At 40.9% G+C, this 25,861-nt stretch overlaps 2 protein-coding genes across 4 annotated transcripts in view; one reads left to right on the forward strand and one right to left on the reverse strand.

Moving 5' to 3' along the window:
• PPARGC1B (PPARG coactivator 1 beta) overlaps positions 1-3,765 on the forward strand; it is a 118,677-nt gene extending 114,912 nt beyond the window's left edge. The window contains exons 10-12 of the mRNA XM_069764157.1: positions 2,051-2,169; positions 2,284-2,438; positions 3,273-3,765. Of these exons, the coding sequence (XP_069620258.1) occupies positions 2,051-2,169; positions 2,284-2,438; positions 3,273-3,376 (378 nt within the window). The 3' untranslated portion in view covers positions 3,377-3,765. The remainder of the gene's footprint in view (positions 1-2,050; positions 2,170-2,283; positions 2,439-3,272) is intronic.
• Positions 3,766-17,624: 13,859 nt separating this feature from the next.
• Positions 17,625-25,861, reverse strand: part of PDE6A (phosphodiesterase 6A) — a 155,777-nt gene continuing 147,540 nt past the window's right edge. For 2 of the 3 annotated variants that reach the window (XM_069764158.1, XM_069764160.1), the window contains exons 21-22: positions 18,594-18,750; positions 17,625-17,949 (exon numbers count right to left, since the gene is read on the reverse strand). In XM_069764158.1, coding sequence (XP_069620259.1) covers positions 17,864-17,949; positions 18,594-18,750 — 243 coding nt within the window. In that variant the 3' untranslated portion in view covers positions 17,625-17,863. The remainder of the gene's footprint in view (positions 17,950-18,593; positions 18,751-25,861) is intronic. The other variant, XM_069764161.1, reaches the window with a different exon arrangement.

Genomic DNA, 25,861 nt, shown 5'->3' on the forward strand with positions numbered 1-25,861 from the left:
GGAAGAGATGACACGCAGGTATATACTATATACAGGAGGAGATGACACACGTATATACTACATACAGGAGGAGATGACACACAGGTATATACTATATACAGGAGGAGATGACACACAGATATATACTATATACAGGAGAGATGACACACAGGTATATACTATATAGAGGAGGAGATGACATACAGGTTCATACTATATACAGGAGGAGATGACATACAGGTATAAACTATATACAGGAGGAGATGACACACAGGTATATACTATATACAGGAGCAGATGACCTACAAGTATGTACTATATACAGGAGGAGATGACATACAGGTATATGCTATATATAGAAGATGACATACAGGTATATACTATATACAGGAGGAGATGACACAGATATATACTATATACAGGAGGAGATGACATAAAGGTATATACTATATACAGGAGATAACATACAGGTGTATACCATATATAAGGGAGATTCAAACATGTATATACTGAGGTGAAAATGAGGGGTGTGAGGTGAAAATGAAAAGGTGTGAGTGCAAAATGAGAGGAGTGAGGGAAAATAGTGGAGTGATCGTAAAATGACAGATGTGAGGTCGAAATGACAAGTGTTAGGGGGGAATGAGAGGAGTGAGGGAGAAAATGAGAGGTGTGAGGGAGAAAATGAGAGATGTGAGGGTAAAATGAAAGATGTGATTGGGAAAATGAGAGGTGTGATGGGAAAATAAGAGAAGTGAGGTGCTATAACTAACCACAGATATTTACTATGCCCAGGCAACGCCGGGCTCTTCAGCTAGTAGTCATATAATAAAGAAAATAACCTTCGGCACTCAAAATCAATTTCACAATTGTTTCTTTCTTGAAAAAAAGATATTTATTTATCTTCAACACTCAGCCGATATTCATGAACAATAGACATCAAAATCATCCAACGTTTCGGCAATTTTTGCCTTTCTCAAGGAAATCTTTACATAAGGATTAATTGCCAAGATGTACCAAAAAGTGGTGTGCCCACCACCTCCCGACATCATCAGACACATGCCGACCGCGTGCACAGCTACAGTGCTATTATAAGTGTGAGCCAGACGGCTTTTGGTACATCTTGGCAATTAATCCTTATGTAAAGACTTCCTTGAGAAAGGCAAAAATTGCCGAAATGTTGGATGATTTTGATGTCTATTGTTCATGAATATCGGCTGAGTGTTGAAGATAAATAAATATCTTTTTTTCAAGAAAGAAACAATTGTGAAATTGATTTTGAGTGCCGAAGGTTATTTTCTTTATCATCCTGTGGATAGGTGATGAGATCCAGGTGATCCTGTGGATAGGTGATGAGATCCAGGGGATCTGTGAATAGGTGATGAAATCCAGGGGATCTGTGAATAGGTGATGAGATCCAGGGGATCTGTGAATAGGTGATGAGATCCAGGCGATCCTGTGGATAGGTGATGAGATCCAGGGGATCCTGTGGATATGTGATAAGATCCAGACAATCCTGTGGATAGGTGATGAGATCCAGGCGATCCTGTGGATAGGTGATGAAATCCTGGCCATCCTGTGGATAGGTGATGAGATCCAGGTGATCCTGTGGATAGTTGATGAGATCCAGACGATCCTGTGGATAGGTGATGAGATCCAGGTGATCCTGTGGATAGTTGATGAGATCCAGACGATCCTGTGGATAGGTGATGAGATCCAGGTGATCCTGTGGATAGTTGATGAGATCCAGACGATCCTGTGGATAGGTGATGAGAGCCAGGTGATCCTGTGGATAGTTGATGAGATCCAGACGATCCTGTGGATAGGTGATAAGATCCAAGCGATCCTGTGGATGATAAAATCCAGGTGATCCTGTGGATAGGTTATACTTTTTTTTACTGGACAACCTGTTTTCCTGGCATATTGTCTGTATAATTTCTAGAATATGCAAAATCATAGAAAGCGCATAACCAGAGGTTGAGGTGAGAGAATGTTTTTTACATGCGCCCACTTTTTACCTATGAACCTTCACTCTAGTAATTAAACTGTGACTTGTGTTGTCTTCTCTCCACAGGATGAAGGGCGCCTCGTCTGCATCAGAAGCCCCTCCAACAGCATTACTGCTAACGAGCTGAAGAGGAGGTTTGAAGTCTTTGGAGAGATCACTGAATGTCTGATTCTCAGCAGAAGCAGGTACAAGTGTGCGGAGGAGCAGTCCTCAGCTCACCACAGACATGTGCTGGGTTGTAAATGATCCTCAATCAGTTTAGTAGGCCTGGGGTTTACCCTTCCTGTCTTATGTTCCAGGAGAGATAAGTTTGGCTTGATCACGTATCGGTATCATGAGGATGCTGCGTTGTCTTTAAAGAAGGGTCCTTCCCTGAGAAAAAGGAATGAGCCTTCCTTTCATATGAGCTGCGGAGGTCTCAGACATTTTTTTTGGACCAAATACACTGATCTAGGTAAATTTAATAGCCATGTAAGTTACATGTTTCTGGAAACTTATATCATGGGATTGGGTTTTCTACCAGTGTGATACAGCTCATCTAGCATTAACAATAGTGATGAGCGAATGTGCTGGGATAAGGTTATCTGACCATGCTCTGGTGCTAACCGAGTGTCATCGGCGTGCTTGAATAATACGTTGAAGTCCCTGCGGCTGCATGTCTCACGGCTGTTTGATAGCTGCAACACATGCGGGGATTGTCTAACAGCCGCGAGACTGCAGCCGCGGGGTCTCGAACATATTTTTCGATCACGCTGAAAATAATCAATTAGGACACGAGCGTGCTCAAATTACACTTTTTCCAAGCACGATCGCTCATCACTAGCTAACAAACCTAAATTGAGGGGTTGTCCACCTTTGGGGAGAATTTTTTTTTGTATTTGGGATTCGTTTAAAAATTTGCATAATTTCAAATGATGCAGCATTTTTAATGGAAACCAAATGCAAAAATGATTTTTTTAGCCCAATATACAGGCATTTAAGTAAAAAAAAATATGTCCCCATAAGATGGACAACCTCTTTAACCCTCCTCTCATTCCTACGTTTAGAACACAACTGCATTTTAGCCTCTGTTATAGCAGACAATGGTTCTACTGAACTCTCTGGTAGATCTTTTTTAGTGGCAATCTTCCACTGATTATTTTAACGAGGGGACCTTTCGGCACTTGCTTGGTTCTCCTCCTTTTGTGGACTCCTTCTTCGAGGAAAGCTGAAATACAATGGATGAATGAATCATTTCACATTTTTGCCGAACCGTCATAACTTTTTTCTTTTCTTGTTGGATCCTCAGATTCAAGTGCGGCAGAGCCGTCTTCGGCTGGGATGAAGAGCAAGTACGAATCGATGGATTTTGACAGCTTGCTTAAGGAGGCACAGAGAAGTCTGCATCGATGACAGCCTTATTATGGAGGAGTACCTCAATACCTCAGTCAAGGCACTTCCGACATGTTTACGTTTTTCGAAACAAAGTGGAATACAGATACAAACGACTTTATCCTTTTAAATTGATGTTTACATTGAACAAAGCTGCTTCTGTATGTGATCTTCCCATGGTGTTGCTGTCTCACTGCCACATTTGAGTATCCTTGCTTTTTTTTTTTCTTTTCGGGTGCGTCTGTAGACATAAAGTCCTTCCTTCTTCCCTTGTGGTTGCAGCTGTGTTCTCCATAACATTTTTGTCTGTAGTGTGTAAAACAAATTGCCACAAAAAAAAAAAAAAGTCTTTTGTGAATAGTCTGGATTACAAAACTACTTTTAATAGAAAAGATGTATATTCTTAAACTAAAAAAAAAGAAAATGTATTTATGGTTCACACGTACTGTATTTCATATTTGTCGTTTGCTTCATTTTGAACTATGCACTCTAGTGAGGTGTTTGCAAAAGATCAGATTTAATCCTAAAACGTTAAGAATCGTTGCGAATCACTGTAAATCTGGACGACTGGGGCATTGAAACCGTCTGAAGATCATCTATATGTGTCATGGTATAGTAATGATCCCGGATCGCACTCTTGTGCTTTCCTTTTTCCTTCTGTTTCCTGTTTTTTTCTTAACCTCTTCCCTTATGTATTACTTGAGAGCCAGTTTGGAACGCGCACAACATGCAATGAATTAATGAACCTAATACTTTTTAATATGACGTTGACATTCCTTTATCGGAGATGATGCTGAGAACTTGTGTGTTGTGGACATCCATCAGAAGACGATGCCGTTTCTTTGTCCGATCGGCAACATCTGCTGCTAGTACGCACAATAGCAAGTCGGAACGCCTGCAGAATTTGCAGTTCAGGTGTCCTAAATGTACCCATAAATCCAGTATTTCTGATAACGTCGCGTACAGTACGACTTCTTCCCAAAGATTAACCGAGGAGATTATCCTCCTTCTCACTTTATGATATGCAGTGAATTCATGGTCTCATGACATGACTGACAGCAATACACAGCTGGAATAATGCCCGCCATATCCCGACGGAGACGCAAGTGTTTCTGGTGGTAACATTTTAGCGTAGTATAAAAGCCATTCTATCCAATGACACGGGAGAGTTGTAAATAGCGGCCATCCGTCTACACTTGCGACTTCTGAAGCCGTGTTCTATATGTTTACCAGGGTAGCATAGAATGTAGGATTAAGCCATTACGCGTAGTTTAGGAGACATAGCCTTACTTCTTTCAAATAGTTACCGGTAGGTATCTCCGTTCTTATTTTTTTACTTTCTGCCAAAGTTTCCAGCAGCTCCAGCGAATCCCAGGATTGAACATACCTCTTTGGCAAACACCTTATTGTAGATCTGCCTTTATCTGTCATAGTATTCCCATACAACAACGATGTTTACATGTGATTGCTATATAGTTTACTGTAGAATACAATATAAATATATATAAAAAAAATATATATGAATATAATGTTGCCCTTAGGGCGAGTCGTTATGTCCTGTGCCGTGTTGATAGTTTTGACAACAATATGTGGAATATTCTCCGAATAGATGTCTACAGTTTACACAAAGCACATATGTTGCATTTGGGGATTTAATAGTGCAAGGGTTAAAGATCAATAATTCAGCTTTTGGGGGGCTGTTTCAGTGGCAGGTAAGCGATTCGTTGTAGCCTATACATGGCCGGCGAACCTCCTGCTTCTAACGTCCGGTAGTGCTTCCTTTTGCTGACCAGCTACGTCCGTTGACATGACGGCAGAAGCCTTCGCGAATATTTAGTCAAAAAACTGGTGTTTGAATCTGGGGGATTTAGGAAGGGTAAAACGTTCTTCCCACGAGGCCTTTAGATATTATTTAGCAAGCTTATCGTCCAGCACTTATGCAACGCGTACACGCACAGGTAGTCTCATTGCAGGTCCACCAATAGTATCTATGTTGATAGGCCATGCTTGATTATCATTGTTTATTGACATGGTGTGCACTTAACACCTATGAATGTATTTCATGGTAGATCGTGGCCTGTGATGACGGTGACAAGGAATTTATGGTGTCTTTAAAAGAAATTCATTGACGGGATGTGCGAATAGTCACTTATTAATCTGGGTTGGGATATACCGTACTTAGCTTTTGTTTTTTTCGCAACTGCGAAACTAAGTATGCTGAAAAAAGTCCCGATCAAATATTCCCAAATGAAAGCGTCACCACCCAATGGGATAATGATCATCAAATCTTCAATAGCTTTCGTGCAATACTAAATCTAGAACTGACGTTCTTCATCCAATGTATTTGTTGGGTGAAAATGTTGATGCCCATTAATTAACACTATGTAATAGCCTGTTGTGTGGTCTTTCATTGACAGCGTATGAACCTATCGTATTTACTGTCGCCATATTAATGTGGTGAGCCTTTGTATGGCTAGGAGCGGTCTTGGGTTGGCGATGTCACTGCACCATGCTCGGTCACATCACTTAATGACATCACTTACCGTCAATGTTGGCGGTATCTGAATATATGAGGTTGTCGCCAGAAGCTTCTACTTAATTAACATTAGGCAAATTTTGTCGACATACTGTAGAATCGCATAGGATGGATTGAAAGACACCCGAGGAAGCCATAACCACGTGTGCAGATAAGAGGTCGTTTTAGGGTATCTCCAAGAACAAGATGTATTCCCTTACTGTTCAAAGTATATAAATGCACCTTGTAGCTCTATATGGCAAAAGTGGAGTATTACTTTCTAGTTTAACCTATTGGGATATTTCCTTTTTTTATGAAACCACTGAATTATTTTTTTAATGTTAGTAATCCCAAATAGTTATGAATTTGCGAATTCCACATTTTCTGTCTAATTTTAGGAAAAGCAATGTTGCTGCTCCGCGTCACCTTAAGTTGTGAGTTGTAAGAGTGGGAATAGCTGATCTGACCGAGCCAACGTTCATTACTAGATGTGGTGGGTCAGCATTACTATTTCCGTCAAGTGGCGAGCGCATCGAAAAAAAAAATCAAAACGCTTATTACTCTATAAAATAAGATGTGTTTTAAAAATGGACTATAGCGTCTATTAATACCTGTTAGTGAGATTTTTTCTTTTCTCAATGTTGATTGTGTCCGTTGCTTGGATGTGGTGTTGGTTTTGTCATAATTTGCCCAAAATGTAATCATTTTCACAGATTTTTTTTTTAAATTCATTTCCCTTCCACCGTGTATATAGTTGTCCATTTCTTGCTTTATTTTCCCTCCAGCTTGTTCTAAGCCCTTGTCTTGTTTCTTATTCGTTACTGATCCTAAGCAATAGTATAGAAGAAAATTCCATCCATTCTTAGCAGGTGTCCCCCCTAACTGATGTTAGTAAGACCCATTTTTTCCGTTTTTGGAGGCACCATTTGGACCATGTTAGGAATATTGCTGGTTTGGTGCTTGACGATGGGTAAACGTGCTCCCGAGCTTGAAATCTAGAATGCAATAATCTAGATCGCGGTGCATGGGGCATTACTACTAATGACATAAGGATGATGGATATTTTGTATATAATTTAAGGCATTTCACTAGGAAGGTGTATGGGTTTTTGCCGCACCACATCGGCTGTGTTATTTATAATTACAGGATAAATCTATTTTTTTTAAAGAACACTGCTAATTATTGAATTAATGGTTAATATGTATGAATGATTTATTTGCTATTTTATTCATGGTAGTTTTTTTTTTTTCTTTTTATATTTCATTTTCTAAATTTAGTTGCATCTTTATTTATGTACATTTATCTTTAAAATGGGTATGCATTGCTATGCCATTTCCTTTTTTTTACTTTTAGTGTGATTTTAACTGTCTACCTTATAAAGAGAATGTTTTATTGTATTTTTACATTGTCAAATCCTATAGTTTCGTAGATAATTTAACCAAAATTGATCAGTGTACTATCCAGTGAGTATAAAATATATTTTAAATTGTGTAAATACTTTCTGGACTGGCTTATTTTACTCAAATTCTATTCCTCTGGATAAGGAGTTTCTTGTTTACATTACAAAAATAAACTGTAGAATCTCTACGTTCATGTACTGTAAATAGCAATTGTGTTCAGCCTATGAATAAAACTAAACCGTGGATGGTAAAAGTTTAACCACTAAACCTGTGTCTTCAGAGTAATTTGTCCTTTGTGTTTTTTTGCATTATCATAAAGCAAAATTTTAAAATGGTATTTTAATGGTATTAAATTGCTTTAGTTAGCAGAAAAGCAAGTCCATTGCAAACCTGCTTATTTTCAAACTTGCTGTCATTCTACTGCAATGAGAGCTTTTTATCTTTTCATAGTGTGCAGCTGGTTTCTAGTGAAGAGTGAATGTGCTCGGATAAGGTGTTATTCGAGCATGCTCAGGTGCTAACCGAGTGACTTTGCCGTGCTTGAATAATATGTTCGAGCTCCCGCTGCTGTTTGACAGCCGCAACAAATGCAGGGATTAACTAAGGCTGGGTTCACATTGCGTTCCTGGCGTCCGTGAGATGGACTACGTTACACCGTGGCATAACGCGGGGTAACGTAGTCCGCTAGCGCCGCCATTGAATGCAATGTCGGAAACATCGCTAGCGCACACCCATTGCGTGCGCTAGCCATGTGCCGTCATTGAGTGACGGACCCTGAGACGCGGAATGCAGCGTTTCCGGGTCCGTCACCACTAGCGCAGATAGAGCTAGCAGATGCTCTATCTGCGCTAGCGTGCTGCCATAACGGCACTTGCGTTAACAGCAGCCCGTTAACGTATGTGTTTAACGGGCTGCTAGTAACGCAGTGTGAACCCAGCCTAATAAACAATAATATTTTTCGAGCACGCCAAAGTCACTCGGTTAGCACCCGAGCATGCTCGGATATGGCCTTATCCGTGCACGCTCACTGATCATTACTGGTTTACATAGAGCTCGGCATCTATGTCTGGCCCAGACCTTGGCCAGGTAGGCCTAGTAGCTCTGTGAGAGGCAGCCAGAGCCGTAGTCATAACCGAGAATTTTTGTATATCAGTGCCCTGACCTCCCTTCACATATTTACAGTGTCCATTACTCTGCATACCTGTGTCTTCTCTCACTGTGGCATCAGGGTCTTCTCTGCGTTGCTCTAAACTTTCTATAATCGGTTTCACATGAATTGAGACACACTCCATTGCAACTTTTAACTGAACAACGTTACTGACTTCAGGACACAGCACATCCATTGCCGTAACAGCATTAATACCATGTTTCAAGCAGCACTCGTCTTCCACTTTCCCTGCACTCTTCCTTTTGTCACTAAGCACTTTCCCGGGTCGAACCGTATCATACGACTCCTCAGTGTGTTCCCTGTTCAGCCCTACACCGATTGGGAATTCCATCGTCCATTTCACCCCGGATATGAGAGCATCAACCCTCGAAGTATTACTCAACATGATGAGTGTTCTGCCCGTCTATTCTTCTGTGACCACACCGAAGCTCCAGCTTCTTCACTCCCTGTCAATGCTATTACTGCTGCCACTGCTGTAGCCTTTCCACTGTCCCTGAATGGCTGGGCTTATACTTGAACGATGCAGAATCACTGTGTCTTCCCCAGGGCTATAAGCCCTTCTGGACGGTACGGGCTCCCCGGCCCCAACTGACTATAATCAGGAAGTCCTCCTGTCCTAACCACAGTGACCCCTCCTATATTAACTATTTACAGTGCTATATCTAAAACTATAATGAACCCCATCTTGTGGCAAAACTTGGGTACTACACTTTCCCTTTGACAAACAATGAACATCTTATACAAAGCAGCAGTAATAAATGTACATTATGAAACATACCCAGTAGCAGTAGTCAAAGGTAAAACATAACATTATACATAAATGTACATTATCCTCTTTCTGACCTCGGACAGGATAGTACGTGCGAGGTCAGATACCGCGCTTTGATGCAGCGCTCCGGCAGTGAGCCCGCATCAAAGCCGGGACATGTCAGCTGTTTTGAACAGCTGACCTGTGCCCGCAATAGCGGTGGGTGAAATCGCGATTCACCCTCCGCTATTAACTAGTTAAATGCCGCTGTCAAACGCTGACAGCGGCATTTAACCGGAGCTTCTGGCCGGGCGGCCGGAAATGAGCGCATCGCTGACCCCTGCCACATGATCGGGGGTCAGCGATGCGTCAGAATGGTAACCATAGAGGTCCTTGAGACCACTATGGTTACTGATGCCGGCCTGCTGTGATCGGCGCTCATAGCACACCTGCATTTCTGCTGCATAGCAGCGATCTGATGATCGCTGCTATGTAGCAGAGCCGATCCAGTTGTGCCAGCTTCTAGCCTCCCAAGGAGGCTATTGAAGCATGGCAAAAGTAAAAAAAAATTTGAAAACAATTAAAAAATATAAAAGTTTAAATCACCCCCCTTTCACCCCATTCAAAATAAATCAATAAAAAAAAATGAAACCTACACATATTTGGTATCGCCGCATTCAGAATCGCCCGATCTATCAATAAAAAAAAGGATTAACCTGATCGCTAAAGGGCGTAGCGAGAAAAAAATTCGAAACGCCAGATTTATGTTTTTTTGGTCGCCCCAACATTGTATTAAAATGCAATAACGGGCGATCAAAAGAACTTATCTGCACCAAAATGGTATCATTAAAAACGCCAGCTCAGCACGCAAAAAATAAGCTCTCACCCGACCCCAGATCATGAAAAATGGAGACGCTATGGGTATCGGAAAATGGCGCAATTTTTTTTTTCTTTTAGCAAAGTTTGGAATTTTTTTTCACCACTTAGATAAAAGAGAACCTAGACATGTTTGATGTCTATGAACTTGTAATGACCTGGAGAATCATCAGTTTTAGCATTTAGTGAATACATTTTTCGACAGAAAAAATCAAATAAGAAAAGAGAGCACTCACCAACTGCTGTGATCGTCCTTTATTGTGGCAATGATACAAACATATCGAAAAAGCGGCAGGGAGAAACTGTGGTTCCTTAAGACTACGGCCGTTTCGCACTGATTGCGCTTCAACGGGTCTTACAATGACCTGTAGTAGGACGACGCTATATACATATCCGGTGTTGAAATGTTACGCCCCATTCTACAGCGTCACTGCGGAAAGTAACTGCTATTCGTGTCCGGTGCTAACCGTAGTTAGCATTTAGTGAACCTAGTAAAAAAGCCAATCAAAAAACAAGTGTGGGATTGCGTTCAAAAGTACAACTCGTCCCGCAAAAAATAACCCCTCACATGGCCATATTGACGTAAAAATAAAAAAAGTTATGGCTCTGGGAAGGAGGGGAGCGAAAAATGAAAACGGAAAAATGGAAAATCCCAAGGTCATGAAGGGTTATAACATACGGTACCGGGACGGGCAAGAAAAATGCAAGAACAAAATGTACGGCCCTAGCTACATCTCAGCTAGCTATCTCCAGCCTTTTGATTTTTCTACAGCAATTACCTCCCTCCCCTCCCTCTTAGCTCCTGACCGTCATCCTTTATAAATCTTGCAAAATTACTAGTCCTGCAGCTTTAAGAACAAGTCTCCTAATCATGGCTCTCACTGTCCAAAGCTGTGTGGTTGTTCAAATGCCCTGTTATCTCTATATGCAAATATAATGATAGCATTAAGCACTCAGTACACAGCACTGACAGCAGAAATGTTGCAGAGCTTTATAGTTCTATCAATATCACAGCTCTGCTACTCACGAAAATTGTCACTCAAGAAGGAGAACTCGCAGTGCCAGAAACCAGGAATTGAAAGAGAATGCAAATTTGTGTGGGAAACTGGTGAGATAGGCTTGGGACATGATCTGTAAATCACTCTCCCATGCCATCTCTAAAAGGGGATTATCACTGATATCACTGGACACCTCACAGTATTTCAACCACTTCTAAAAGAAGAGCAAATGTTCACGTGTTTCCTCCCTAGTAAAGGGGTACATATATATGCAGGGAGAGATAATTGGTGAAACGTTGATTGGACCTCTCCAGTCCATTTCAGAGACATTACATGGCACAATGGAAATTCAATATTTCCATGCCATATCTATAAAAATTTGATTCCAACACAATCCATCAATATATCTGTGATTGGGGTAGACAATCGATAATAAAAGATAGGAAAGAAAAACCAAAGTTTGATACGGGACGGTTTTGCAGGTGTGTCTTAATAATCAAAATTGAACAACGGGTTTGACATTGTTGGCTGGATTGCTGCTGGTAAGGATTCTACCAGTCCCTAAAGGCAAAATGTTAATAGAATAATCCCACCACTTCCTACTATAATAAAAAAAAATGTCCCACTGCTGCAATCGGGTACATGATTGCAACACACTGAAAATCCTGGCATTTGGAAAAACTCAACTGATTTTGTCCCTCCATCAGAGATATATCCAAAAATTTCCAGATGCTTGGCCTGTACACTTGTAGACTTGTGGCCTGATAGAATTATATTGGATAAAAAGGTACTCCTTGTCGTGGCTGGTGGAGACACTCAAGTTTGACAATTTATGCGCTAAGCACCTCATGTTTATAACTAGTCATTGTGACATTAATGACATTTGTTTTAGGCAGGTGTCGAAAAAAGTAGGTATTCTTTCAAAATTAGAAGTGTTAATAGTTTGTTTTTTTTCAATTGGCAAAATGCAGTGATGAGCAATGGAGAAATGTATATCTAATCAATATTTGGTGTAAACACAGATTAACCACAGCACTCACGGAGATGAATTTATTGAGAAGTCGCCATTTAATACTCAGCAGAAGAGGCAATGTTTCAATACCTCATGTACCTTGCTCACGGCTTGTATGATATTGATTGTGATAAAACTGAGGTCTACAGAAGCCATACTTAGACAGGCCGCGATTAAGGTCATAAGTATCTGCCTGTATTTCTCAGCATTTGTGACCCCATTGATTAACTCTATTTGCTGAAATGTGGCTCCAAACATGCAAGGAACCTCCACCATGCTTCACTGTTGCCTGCAGACATTTATTTCTGAACTGCTCTCATGCCCTTCATGAACAAACTAACTTCTGTTTAAACCAAATACTTCATCCCTTTTTCTGCACCCCAGTTCCTATGTTTTGTGAATCATGCTGTCACTGAGAGTACAAAAGTGTAAAAATATACGGTACCCTTTCCCCCCAAAAAATTAAAAAACTGTGTTTTATCACTGCAGTTGTATATTGATTTGCACTGCAAGGAGGGGTGGCATCACAACTTTCACCACAGGCAGCAGGAAAGCTGGTGTCTGCCCTGCTAATAGGTATGTGTTTTCTAAACCAGAAAATTGGTGTGAACAGGTAAGTGAGCAGCCGTACTACTGCCCCTACCATAAATATTAAACATTACATATAATAACCTTTAATACATGTGCTTTAGAATTCCTAACCTAAAGCACATGCAGAACGGCTGTAATTTCTGGCAGATGCATTATTCTGAGACTCTTCTTCCCCAGACTTAAAGAAGCGCTCCAATTAAAATTTTTATCCTCGTAACATTGCAGTTGCCATATTATATAGCACTGTGTACTTACAATTGCTCATGTTTCCTTTCTACTCAGTGAATTATTCTCTTTTCCATTAGGTATATGACATCATGTGATTAAAAACTGACTAGCTAAATCCTTGTAAGCTCTATGTAGAAACAGGAGGTAGATTTTCTCTGTATGAGTCATGAATCACTGCAAAAGTGCATGGGAGGAGGGAGCAGCTGGGTCATGAGGTGAAGAGGGGGATGATAAATGCAGGGAAAAGAGAATTTCTACATGATGACTCCAATATATTAAGAGGATAAAAACTTAGATGGCAGGAGTGCTTCTGTAATGTTTGTACTCGCATTGCATGTCAAATATGATGATTAGAACTTCTGAAGTGCCATTAGTATCCAATTTGTGCTGACTGCGGCATGGGTATGTGGTGCTGCGAATGGTAGAAATAACCATAACATACTATAAAACTGAATCCACAAGCAATAGCTAAGAGCAGAGGTCTTATTTTATTCAAGATGAATTTAGAAATAGAAGTGAGAAGGTACAAATACAATCAGCATGCTATACAAAAGTGTCAATAACTACATTATCTAAACAGTATGTAGATGTAAAATCTAGCCCAAAAAATGTACTTTCCATTCCTTGAATTATTTACATGTAGCATAATTATACAATTTGCAGGGACAGGTTACATAGGTTGGAAAAAAGACCTAGGCCCATCAAGTTCAACCTTTCTTCACCAATTGCGCATTTTGTCACTATATTAACCATAACCGACAAAATTATGTGTATTGAGGAAAGCATCGAATTATCCAGTCCTTTTTAAAAAGTTGTTATAGAGTCTGTCATTAGTTCCTCTTGTGGTACGGCATTCCACAGTCTGGCTGCTCTAACTGTAAAGAACCCTTTCCTATTTATCTGTCAGAATCACCTTTCTTCCACCCGTAATGAGTCCCCCCTAGTCCTCAGCATGGTCCTTGGAAGGAATAAGTCATGTGCCAGATCTTTGTACTGACCACACATATATTTATACATGTAAATGAGATCTCCTCAGAGGTGTCTTCTTTTCTAAGCTGAACAAGCCCAACTTTTCCAACCTCTCCTCATATGAGAGGCTCCATTCCTTGTAGTACACTGAATACAGAATAATATTTTGAAACCAAACTACTTCTACAAAGAGAAATGATATTCTTCATTTGCCTAAGGACTAGAGATGGGTGAATTTATTTGAGTGGAATTTTTGTAATTTAGAAAAATTCAGCTCACTGTCCAATCCTGTCCTCCACTCCCCCATTGTGCCGCATCTATAGCTTGGGGTTTTTTCTAGGCCAGGGCTTATAACCGCAATTAGGCGCTGGAGTTTACTGTGCATGGTCCAGGTCAACACTCGGTCAGAGATGCAATGCCACAGAGGATCGGATAGCGAACGGAGAGCAACGGGATGGAGGGTGCAAAAGTGAAAGGTGAAGTTAGCATGTTGTTGAAGGATCATAAGCCATTGTACAGCCTTCATCTAGTCTCCTTCTGACTTTTTGAAGTTATATGGAACTTGCTACCAAGGTTTTCATTAAACAAAAACTGACTCTTCATTTACAAAAATATTAAAAAACAATTGTTTTTTGGATCATCCAACCAGGCATTGGACTCTTCCTACCTACTAGTATTGATCTGTAGCTTAGAGTTACATTTTGTCAAGTAACATGGGTCATAATGCCTCTTTATATTAGGTATTTTCCTGGCATCGATTTTGTATGTTCAGGTGCTCTTTGAGGGCTGCTCAAGTCATATGATTTAAAATGGTCTTAAAAAAATCTAAAGAGATGTGTGACCTTACCATTGCATGAATTTTGAAAGGAGTCAACTTTCTTGTCACACAAAATCAATAAATTAAAATACTTGACAGGTTGTAACCCACCTAAACCACTGATCGACCTCAAGGAGCATCATTTCATAACACATCTTGGGATTTGTCAAAACAGCAAAAAAGGTAGGGAGGAAAACATGCATAAACATGCCCCAATATAGTATCATTTTGTGCCATTCACCTTTGGACATATAAAGCTAGTAGAAATGGTAAGGAAGAACACATGCATCAACATATCCACAAAGAACGTTATCTTGTGTCTCTCTTCTTGGGATATGTTGAGTTAAGAGAAAAGGTAATGAAGAACACAGTTACATAAGCATCTCTCAACAGAGTATCTAGTGTCACTCATCTTGTGATATGTTTGGCTAATAGAAAAGGTAAGAAAGAACACATCTGCATAAACATCTCCCAGTAGATTATAATCTGGTTTCATGACATTGCTATTGGTCGATACCCAGAAGGAATTTTCCCCTTTTTGTCCTTAACAACCCCATATTTGTCGCCGAATAACCCAATCCAAATAACGTCAGACTCTAAACTTGGATAATAATTGGCCACAGTGGCTTTTATTATAAACATACAAATAACAGTAAAATCTAAAATAACGTGGGGAGGAGTCCTTGAAGCTCCAAACTGGTGGTCAACCATAATAGAGAGTGGACAGAAAACAGACCATAAATTTACTCCCAGCCGTTGCAACCCAGGCTCGGGAGCACCAAAATACCTTGAAGGGTTAACCATGTCCCCTCCCACCGCCTCGAGCCACCATGACCCAAAAAACAAATACCCGAAAAACCCTACAACACAACAGGGCGGGATCTTCGTGTGGCCTCCAGAGCGGGAACTGGTAAGCCCCACCCCCTCCCTTCCCTATAAACCCCCTCTTCATGCATACAACCCCCCTCCTGACAAATAACCCCACCCTCTAACCTTCTGCTCCCAAACCACTGTCATGACAGCCTGCACGTACGCCGTCTGTGGGCAAGGGGATGGCTCGCTCCGGCCTGCTCTTTCATTTTTGAATATGCCAAAAGAAGAGAAAAGGTAAGGAACACATCTGAATAAATATCTTCCAACAGAGTATCATCTTGTGTCACTAATCTTTAGAAATACCAAACTAAGAGAAAAGAGAAATAAAAATGCATCTTCACAAACATCTCTCAACAGAATATCATCGAATATTGCTCAACTGTGGATATGTTACGCTACGAGAAAAGGTATGAAAAAACACATCTGCATAAACATTACCCAACATAGTATCATACTACGTCACTCATCTTGGGATATGCCAAACTAAGAAAAAAGGTAATGAAAAAACATCTGTATCTCCCCATAGAGTATCATCTCATGTCACTCATCTTGGGATATGTTGAGCTAAGATGAACGGTTAGGAAAAAAACAACTCTCAACAGAGTATCAACCCTTGTGATTCATCTTGAGATATGCCAACCTAAGATACAAGGTATGGAAAAACACATTTGCCTAAACAACTCCCAGAGTATAATCTCATGTTACTCATCTTGGGATATGTTGAGCTATGAGAAAAGCTAAAGAAAAACATGTGTATAAAAAAAATAGTATTTAAAAGTAAGAATGTACAACACTCAACATCTGTCCCTTAGATTGATTTGCCAGTCAGTATGCCCCTTTATAGTCAAGGAGTTCCTTCATCTATTTGAGGAGCTCTGTCCTTTTGTTGACAAAATTCATATTTTTCTCTAATCCCAAGAAAATGTATATGTCACAGGGTTACCGCAATGGAGAGGAGCCAGAGGACTGCAGCGTCTCAGTTCTCCTACTTCTGTGCTGAATTGAAGCGCTTCACCTTCTTAAATGGTGATAATTTCTTTGGCCAGAGCAGGGGTTAATCTGCTCTTTTGGGAGCGCAGGCTCGAAGCCACTCCTATCCCCTATATAATCTGGGTCCTGGCTAACACACATCATCAGAGATAGCTTATGCTGCATGGTTGTGAGGAAAGTTGTTCCCTTTCCATCTCCTTTAGTTTTTCCCTTTACTTCTCCTACTTTGGTTTTACCTCATACTCCACTACCCAGTGTTTACCTCTTATATGTGAGTGTATATTTGCATGTTTGGTATTTCCATTAACCCTGTTAGTATTACCTTCTTAGTCTGGTTGGTGTACTACTACTCCCCTCTTCCCTGGGTGGGGAAGGGTACAGACTGAGGACAGATTCAGGAGCTAAGGCAAGGTATGTGGCCCTGGCATCTTCACCTTCAGAATTGACCCAGAGAACAGGGCGTGCTAGGGTGCACCTAGCATTAGAGACATGGAAGGAGTCCCTGGTCCCAGGACACCTGACAACAGAGTCGTGACCGTATATTTTTTAACTAATTGGTAATATGGTAGTTAAGAACATGAATATGTATCAAGGCTTTAATGTAAGGCTTTATGGCTAAATTATGTGGGCAAATTTGATGCATGTCAAGCTCTATTATTGATGAAGCATCTCTGAAGCATTTTTTTTAACGTCTTTCTTATGCCAATCCACTATTATTTCTTCTGGATATGCAAGCATAAATTTACAACTGTGTGTTACCATTCTCCTTGTATTGTTGTATTGTATTTTCCTATACGGTCTGACTCTATCAGATCTTTGACAGCATCAGACAGTGTACACCCTATTGATATGGGGAATGGAAACAGTCAGCTGTCAATTTAATAATACACATTAACAGAAGAAATAACAGAAGAATGACACATTGCAAAATTTTAGAAATAGATGTTGCAGAATTATTTCATGGTGAATACAAGGTTTAACTAAAAAAAGAGACTATGGAAAACCATGTTATAAAAATGTAAAATGCACCTTTGTTAACAATTTCAGGAATATAAGACTAGTAACCAGCATATACCAGTTGGTTCTGCTCTGATTGCAGCTTTGCAGCTTCACTTTTATTTCAGTGAAAAACAAATGTTAATATAGGAGACATTACTATAATCTATAAAATGGACACTGCATAGTTGTGGGGCAATTATAATATACAAGTCATAATTCTTAGCAGTACTCAAACTAAATCAGCAGTAAATAACATTATCCATAATCTACTTAGAAAATGAAAAAAAGAAAAATCAACAAAAAATGGATGAAATATTTACAATTTTATAAGATAGAACAACTTTTTGACTGGGGTGCCTGATCAGTTACTGGGACGTTTCCTCCATTTTCTTTCCCTGTCGAAGCAGGGGCTGTAAAGACAAGAAGAACTCATGATTATATGAAACATTGGGATACTGGTCACATGAGTATGTTCTTCTAGTTATACGACACTCAGCGACTTCATTTGATCCAGTGATTCTTTATAAGTCAGAAATAAATCCATGAGAACCATGACATGGGGCATAGGCTGGACTTAGTTTTAGTTTTAGAGAATATAAGACATGATTGTAGCCATAACAATAGAGAGCTCTTTACAGTTACTGTTAATTAACCCCTTAATGTCCAATGACGTGCAGTGTCCGTCATTCGATGCCTCCCCCTGTTTGGGGTGGGCTTCGGCGATGAGCCCGCACCTTTCTCTGGCACATGACAGCTGATCTGATCAGCTGTCATGTGCCCCTAACAGCCGCGGGTGGAATCGTGATCTACCGGCGGCTGTTAACATGTTAAATGCCACTGTCAAACTCTGGTCCTTAAGGGGTTAAAGTCAGCTTGGTAATGATAATGAATCAAAAGACCCTTTGTGGAGTATAAGTACTTCATTGTAACCTGGTCTACATTCATAAAACAGATTTGTGATACTTAAGATGGAAAACAATGGACAACATTAATACCATATAATCCTAGATCTTTGCTCAATAAGTCAGATGGCCATGGCGTGCTATATCTCTACCTTGTTTTGCAGGCTGTTTGCCTTCTCTTTTCTGCTTCTCCTCTTCAAGAGCTTTCATTTTGGCTTCATACTCATCGGCCAATGCCTTCCATTCCTTCTTGTTGTTGAGAATTCGGTCATACATTGGTTGTATCTCTGGATGAAATCTTGAGAATTCCTGGAGGAGAACAAAGATTAGAGCTGGATATGTCATGGTAATCAAGATTAATAATGATATTATAGAATATAGACATAATCAGTGTTGTCTCCTTTCCCTAGAGATAGGAAGTATTGACAGTCAAGCTCACTGGGAATGAGTGTAATCTTCCATTTTTAGTATGAGCATTTATGGACATGAATAAGTAGCAGCAAAGGAGAACATATCATAAAGGAATTCCATGCAAATACTATGAGGTCCATGGTTCCATTACTACTAGATGGCAATACCTTTTACAGGACCCCTTTTCAGAAAGGCTGCTTTGGTGGAAAGCAAGGGACTATTTAATATGCCCAAAGATCATGGAAAGGGTGTGAAAGGGGAAGCAAATATCAGTCTGTATTTTCTTGTGTTCAATACAATAATCATCAAGCATACAATTAAGTTGCGGCCGAGAGTAAGGAAGTAAAACTCTCCCAAAGTCAGTACCCAGAATCACTGGGTTAACAGGACAGCTCCAAAATACATGGAATAAGACAGAAAAAGGAGTATAAAAGTCCCGCAAAACATAATAATAATTGAAAAGACGTTTATTAGAACAAATACACATATAAATCAGTTAGTAAAAGTAGACAATGTAGCTTACACAGCGCGGAAATCTGGAGGAGACATGAAGGTAAGCTGGGTTAAGAAGGAAAAGCTAAATGCATCCCGAGCAGGCTATCCATGAATGACGATCGTTACTCCATAATGCCCAAATGGCAAAGGAATCTGACAAAGTATATGGGTGCCAAAAGGCAGTACCCCATAGTCACTCCAAATCAAATAGTGATTCATACAATACATGCTTACCCAGAAGTTGTGGTATGATCAGACCATGTTCCTGCACGGTCAGACACGGCCATTACACAGTACATTGGGGGAACATTTCTAAGATTATCTCAGCACAGGAACATTTTTTTAAACACATCCAATTGTGGAAATTATTATTATTCCAAGATGTATTGATTAAAAGAAACTTTAAAATTAACTTTGTTCATGGGAAAACCCCTTTAACCCCTTAACCCCCAAGGGTGGTTTGCACGTTATGGACCAAGCCAATTTTTACAATTCTGACCACTGTCCCTTTATGAGGTTATAACTCTGGAACGCTTCAACGGATCCCGGTGATTCTGACATTATTTTCTCATGACATATTGTACTTCATGATAGTGGTAAAATTTCTTTGATATTACCTGCGTTTATTTGTGAAAAAAACGGAAATATGGCGAAAATTTTGAAAATTTTGCAATTTTCCAACTTTGAATTTTTATGCAATTAAATCACAGAGATATATCACACAAAATACTTAATAAGTAACATTTCCCACATGTCTACTTTATATCAGGACAATTTTGGAACCAAAATTTTTTTTTGTTAGGGAGTTATAAGGGTTAAAAGTTGACCAGCAATTTCTCATTTTTACAACACCGTTTTATTTTAGGGACCACATCTCATTTGAAGTCATTTTGAGGGGTCTATATGATAGAAAATACCCAAATGTGACACCATTCTAAAAGCTGCACCCCTCAAGGTTCTCTAAACCACATTCAAGAAGTTTATTAACCCTTCAGGTGTTTCACAGGAATTTTTGGAATGTTTAAATAAAAATTAACATTTAACTTTTTTTCACAAAAAATTTATTTCAGCTCCAATTTGTTTTATTTTACCAAGGGTTACAGGAAAAAATGGACCCCAAACCTTGTTGTACAATTTGTCCTGAGTACGCTGATATCCCATATGTGGGGGTAAACCACTGTTTGGGCGCATGACAGAGCTTGGAAGCGAAGGAGTGCCATTTGACTTTTCAATGCAAAATTGACTGGAATTGAGATGGGACGCCATGTTGCGTTTGGAGAGCCACTGATGTGCCTAAACATTGAAACCCCCCACAAGTGACACCATTTTGGAAAGTAGACCCCCTAAGGAACTTATCTAGAGGTGTGGTGAGCACTTTGACCCACCAAGTGCTTCACAGAAGTTTATAATGCAGAACCGTAAAAATGAAAAATCATTTTTTTCACAAAAATTATCTTTTCGCCCCCAATTTTTTATTTTCCCAATGGTAAGAGAAGAAATTGGAACCAAAAAGTTGTTGCACAATTTGTCCTGAGCACTCTGATACCCCATATGTGAGGGTAAACCACTGTTTGGGCACATGGGAGAGCTCGGAAGGGAAGGAGCGCTGTTTGACCTTTCAATGCAAAATTGACAGGAATTGAAATGGGACGCCATGTTGCGTTTGAAGAGCCACTGATGTGCCTAAACATTGAAACCCCCCACAAGTGACACCATTTTGGAAAGTAGACCCCCTAAGGAACTTATCTAGAGGTGTGGTGAGCACTTTGACCCACCAAGTGCTTCACAGAAGTTTATAATGCAGAACCGTAAAAATAAAAAAATATTTTTTTTTCACAAAAATTATCTTTTCACCCCCAATTTTTTATTTTCCCAAGGGTAAGAGAAGAAATTGGAACCAAAAAGTTGTTGTACAATTTGTCCTGAGTACGCTGATACCCCATATGTGGGGGTAAACCACTATTTGGGCGCATGGGAGAGCTCGGAAGGGAAGGAGCGCCGTTTGACTTTTCAATGCAAAATTCACAGGAATTGAGATGGGACGCCATTTTGCGTTTGGAGAGCCACTGATGTGCCTAAACATTGAAACCCCCCACAAGTGACACCATTTTGGAAAGTAGACCCCCTAAGGAACTTATCTAGAGGTGTGGTGAGCACTTTGACCCACCAAGAGCTTCACAGAAGTTTATAATGCAGAGCCGTAAAAATAAAACAAACATTTTTTCCCCAAAAAATATTTTTTAGCCCCCAGTTTTGTATTTTCCCGAGGGTAACAGGAGAAATTGGACCCCAAAAGTTGTTGTGCAATTTGTCCTGAGTGCGCTGATACCCCATATGTGGGGGGGAACCACTGTTTGGGCGCATGGGAGGGCTCGGAAGGGAAGGAGCGCCATTTGGCATACAGACTTAGATGGAATGGTCTGCAGTCGTCACATTGCGTTTGCAGAGCCCCTAATGTAGCTAAACAGTAGAAACCCCCCACAAGTGACACCATTTTGGAAAGTAGACCCCCTAAGGAACTTATCTAGAGGTGTGGTGAGCACTTTGACCCACCAAGTGCTTCACAGAAGTTTATAATGCAGAACCGTAAAAATAAAAAATCATTTTTTTTCACAAACATTATCTTTTCGCCCCCAATTTTTCATTTTCCCAATGGTAAGAGAAGAAATTGGAACCAAAAAGTTGTTGTACAATTTGTCCTGAGTACGCTGATACCCCATATGTGGGGGTAAACCACTGGGCGCATGGGAGGGCTCGGAAGGGAAGGAGCGCCATTTGGAATACAGACTTAGATGGAATGGTCTGCAGGCGTCACATTGCGTTTGCAGAGCCCCTAATGTACATAAACAGTAGAAACCCCCCACAAGTGACCCCATATTGGAAACTAGACCCCCCAAGGAACTTATCTGGATGTGTTGTGAGAACTTTGAGCCCTCAAGTGTTTCACTACAGTTTCTAACACAGAGCCGTGAAAATAAAAAATCTTTTTTTTTCCCACAAAAATTATTTTTTAGCCCCCAGTTTTGTATTTTCCCAAGGGTAACAGGAGAAATTGGACCCCAAATGTTGTTGTCCAATTTGTCCTGAGTGCGCTGATACCCCATATGTTGGGTTAAACTCCTGTTTGGGCACACAGGAGAGCTCGGAAGGGAAGGAGCACTGTTTTACTTTTTCAACGCAGAATTGACTGGAATTGAGATCGGACGCCATGTCGCGTTTGGAGAGCCCCTGATGTACCTAAACAGTGGAAACCCCCCCAATTATAACTGAAACCCTAATCCAAACACACCCCTAACCCCAATTCCAATGGTAACCCTAACCACACCTCTAACCCAGACACACCCCTAACTCTAATCCCAACCCTATTCCCAACCGCAAATGTAAGCCAAACCCTAACTTTAGCCCGAACCCTAACTGTAGCCTTAACCCTAACTGTAGCCTTAACCCTAGCCCTAACCTTAGCCCTAACCATAACCCTAGCCCCAACCCTAGCCCTAACCCTAGCCCTAACCCTAGCCCTAACTCTAGCCCTAACCCTAGCCCTAACCCTAGCCCTAACCATAACCCTAGCCCCAACCCTAGCCCTAAGCCTAACCCTAGCCCTAGCCCTAGCCCTAACCCTAGCCCTAACCCTAGCCCTAACCCTAACCCTAGCCCTAACCCTAGCCCTAGCCTTAACCCTAGCCCTAACCCTAGCCCTAACCCTAATGGGAAAATGGAAATAAATACATTTTTTTTTTATTTTTCCCTAACTAAGGGGGTGATGAAGGGGGGTTTGATTTACTTTTATAGCAAGTTTTTTAGCGGATTTTTATGATTGGCAGCCGTCACACACTGAAAGACGCTTTTTATTGCAAAAAATATTTTTTGCGTTACCACATTTTGAGAGCTATAATTTTTCCATATTTGAGTCCACAGAGTCATGTGAGGTCTTGTTTTTTGCGGGACGAGTTGACGTTTTTATTGGTAACATTTTCGGGCACGTGACATTTTTTGATCGCTTTTTATTCGGATTTTTGTGAGTCAGAATTACCAAAAACCAGCTATTCATGAATTTCTTTTGGGGGAGGCGTTTATACCGTTCCGCGTTTGGTAAAATTGATAAAGCAGTTTTATTCTTCGGGTCAGTACGATTACAGCGACACCTCATTTATGTCATTTTTTTAATGTTTTGGCGCTTTTATACGATAAAAACTATTTTATAGAATAATTATTTTTGCATCTCTTTATTCTGAGGACTATAACTTTTTTATTTTTTTGCTGATGTTGCTGTATGATGGCTCGTTTTTTGCGGGACAAGATGACGTTTTCAGCGTTACCATGGCTATTTATATCCGTCTTTTTGATCGCGTGTTATTCCACTTTTTGTTCGGCGGTATGATAATAAAGCGTTGTTTTTTGCCTCGTTTTTTTTTTTTCTCACGGTGTTTACTGAAGGGGTTAACTAGTGGGATAGTTTTTTAGGTCGGGTCGTTACGGACGCGGCGATACTAAATATGTGTACTTTTATTGTTTTTTTATTTTATTTCGATAAAGAAATGTATTTATGGGAATAATAATGTTTTTTTTTTTCATTATTTAGGATTTTTTTTTTTTTTTACACACTTGTAAAAAATTTTTTAACTTTTTTACTTTATCTCAGGGGGGGACAATACAGATCGGTGATCTGACAGTTTGCACAGCACTCTGTCAGATCACTGATCTGTCCCAGAGCGCTGCAGCGTTACCAAGTGCCTGCTCTGAGCAGGCACTTGGTAAGCCACCTCCCTCCCTGCGGGACCCGGATCCGCGGCCATCTTGGATCCGGGATTTGCTGCAGGGAGGAAGGTAGGAGACCCCCGGAGCAACGCGATCACATCACGTTGCTGCGGTGGTCTCAGGGAAGCCCGCAGAGAGCCCCCTCCCTGCGCGATGCTTCCCTGCACCGCCGGCACATCGCAATCATGTTTGATCGCGGTGTGCCGGGGGTTAATGTGCCGGGAGCGGTCCGTGACCGCTCCGGGCACATAGTGCCGGATGTCAGCTGCGATAAGCAGCTGACACCCGGCCGCGATCGGCCGCGCTCCCCCCGTGAGCGCGGCCGATCGCCTATGACGTACTATTCCGTCCTTGGGAAGTAAGGCCTACCCCACATGGACGGAATAGTACGTCTAATGGCAGAAAGGGGTTAAGTCTTGTCTAATATACCATTGTTACCACAGATTCTCCATCGATGGCTGTTCTTAATCCAAGCTGAAATTATCACTTGTCAATAACAAGGTTAACCAAGAAATGTAAAGGTACTGTCACACTAGACGATATCGCTAGCGATCCGTGACGTTGCAGCGTCCTCGCTAGCGATATCGTCCAGTGTGACAGGCAGCAGCGATCAGGCCCCTGCTGGGAGATCGCTGGTCGGGGAAGAAAGTCCAGAACTTTATTTGGTCGCTGGACTCCCCGTAGACATCGCTGAATCGGCATGTGTGACACAGATTCAGCGATGTCTTTGCTGGTAACCAGGGTAAACATCGGGTAACTAAGCGCAGGGCCGCGCTTAGTAACCCGATGTTTACCCTGGTTACCATCCTAAAAGTAAAAAAACAAACACTACATACTTACCTACAGCCGTCTGTCCTCCAGCGCTGCGCTCTGCTCTCCTCCTGTACTGGCTGTGAGCGTCGGTCAGCCGGAAAGCAGAGCGGTGACGTCACCGCTCTGCTTTCTGGCTGCCCGGCGCTCACAGCCAGACCAGAGAAGCAGAGCGCCGAGGACAGACGGCTGTAGGTAAGTATGTAGCGTTTGTTTTTTTACTTTTTAGGATGGTAACCAGGGTAAACATCGGGTTACTAAGCGCGGCCCTGCGCTTAGTTACCCGATGTTTACCCTGGTTACCGGGGACCTCGGGATCGTTGGTCGCTGGAGAGCTGTCTGTGTGACAGCTCTCCAGCGACCAAACAGCGACGCTGCAGCGATCCGGATCGTTGTCGGTATCGCTGCAGCGTCGCTATGTGTGACGGTACCTTAAGCACTAGAGGATCTCAGTACTTCTGCAATGCTTATAAATTCCCTCAGGACATCCATAATGCATGTCAATGAAATCGTAACAATATTCATTATAATTCTTGTTCTTATAAATACCAACTTTTTATTTTAATACTAGGTAGCAATTTATCCTACAAAAGACACTACGGAGTATCAAAGAACCCAAAAAGATGTAAAAAGCGTAACAAATTTTATTGAATATGCCTCTTACAGCCATTGTTGAGCTATTGCCCTTCCTTTATACCCGTGGTGTTACTTGCAGTGGTAGTGATCTGCCGTACATGTATTATACGTGTCCCTTGTCTGTAATATGTGTTATTGTTATGAGAGTATAATATTCAATAAAATTTGTTACGCTTTTTACATCTTTTTGGGTTCTTTGATACTCCGTAGTGTCTTTTGTAGGATTTATTGCATAGTGGAGTTGTTCCCTGTTACTGTTCAGGTCCATTATAGGGTGTTTCCCTAAAAATAGGCTGTACTGATATGCATC

Source organism: Ranitomeya imitator, chromosome 4 (assembly GCF_032444005.1).
Source record: "Ranitomeya imitator isolate aRanImi1 chromosome 4, aRanImi1.pri, whole genome shotgun sequence".
Classification (NCBI taxonomy): domain Eukaryota; kingdom Metazoa; phylum Chordata; class Amphibia; order Anura; family Dendrobatidae; genus Ranitomeya; species Ranitomeya imitator.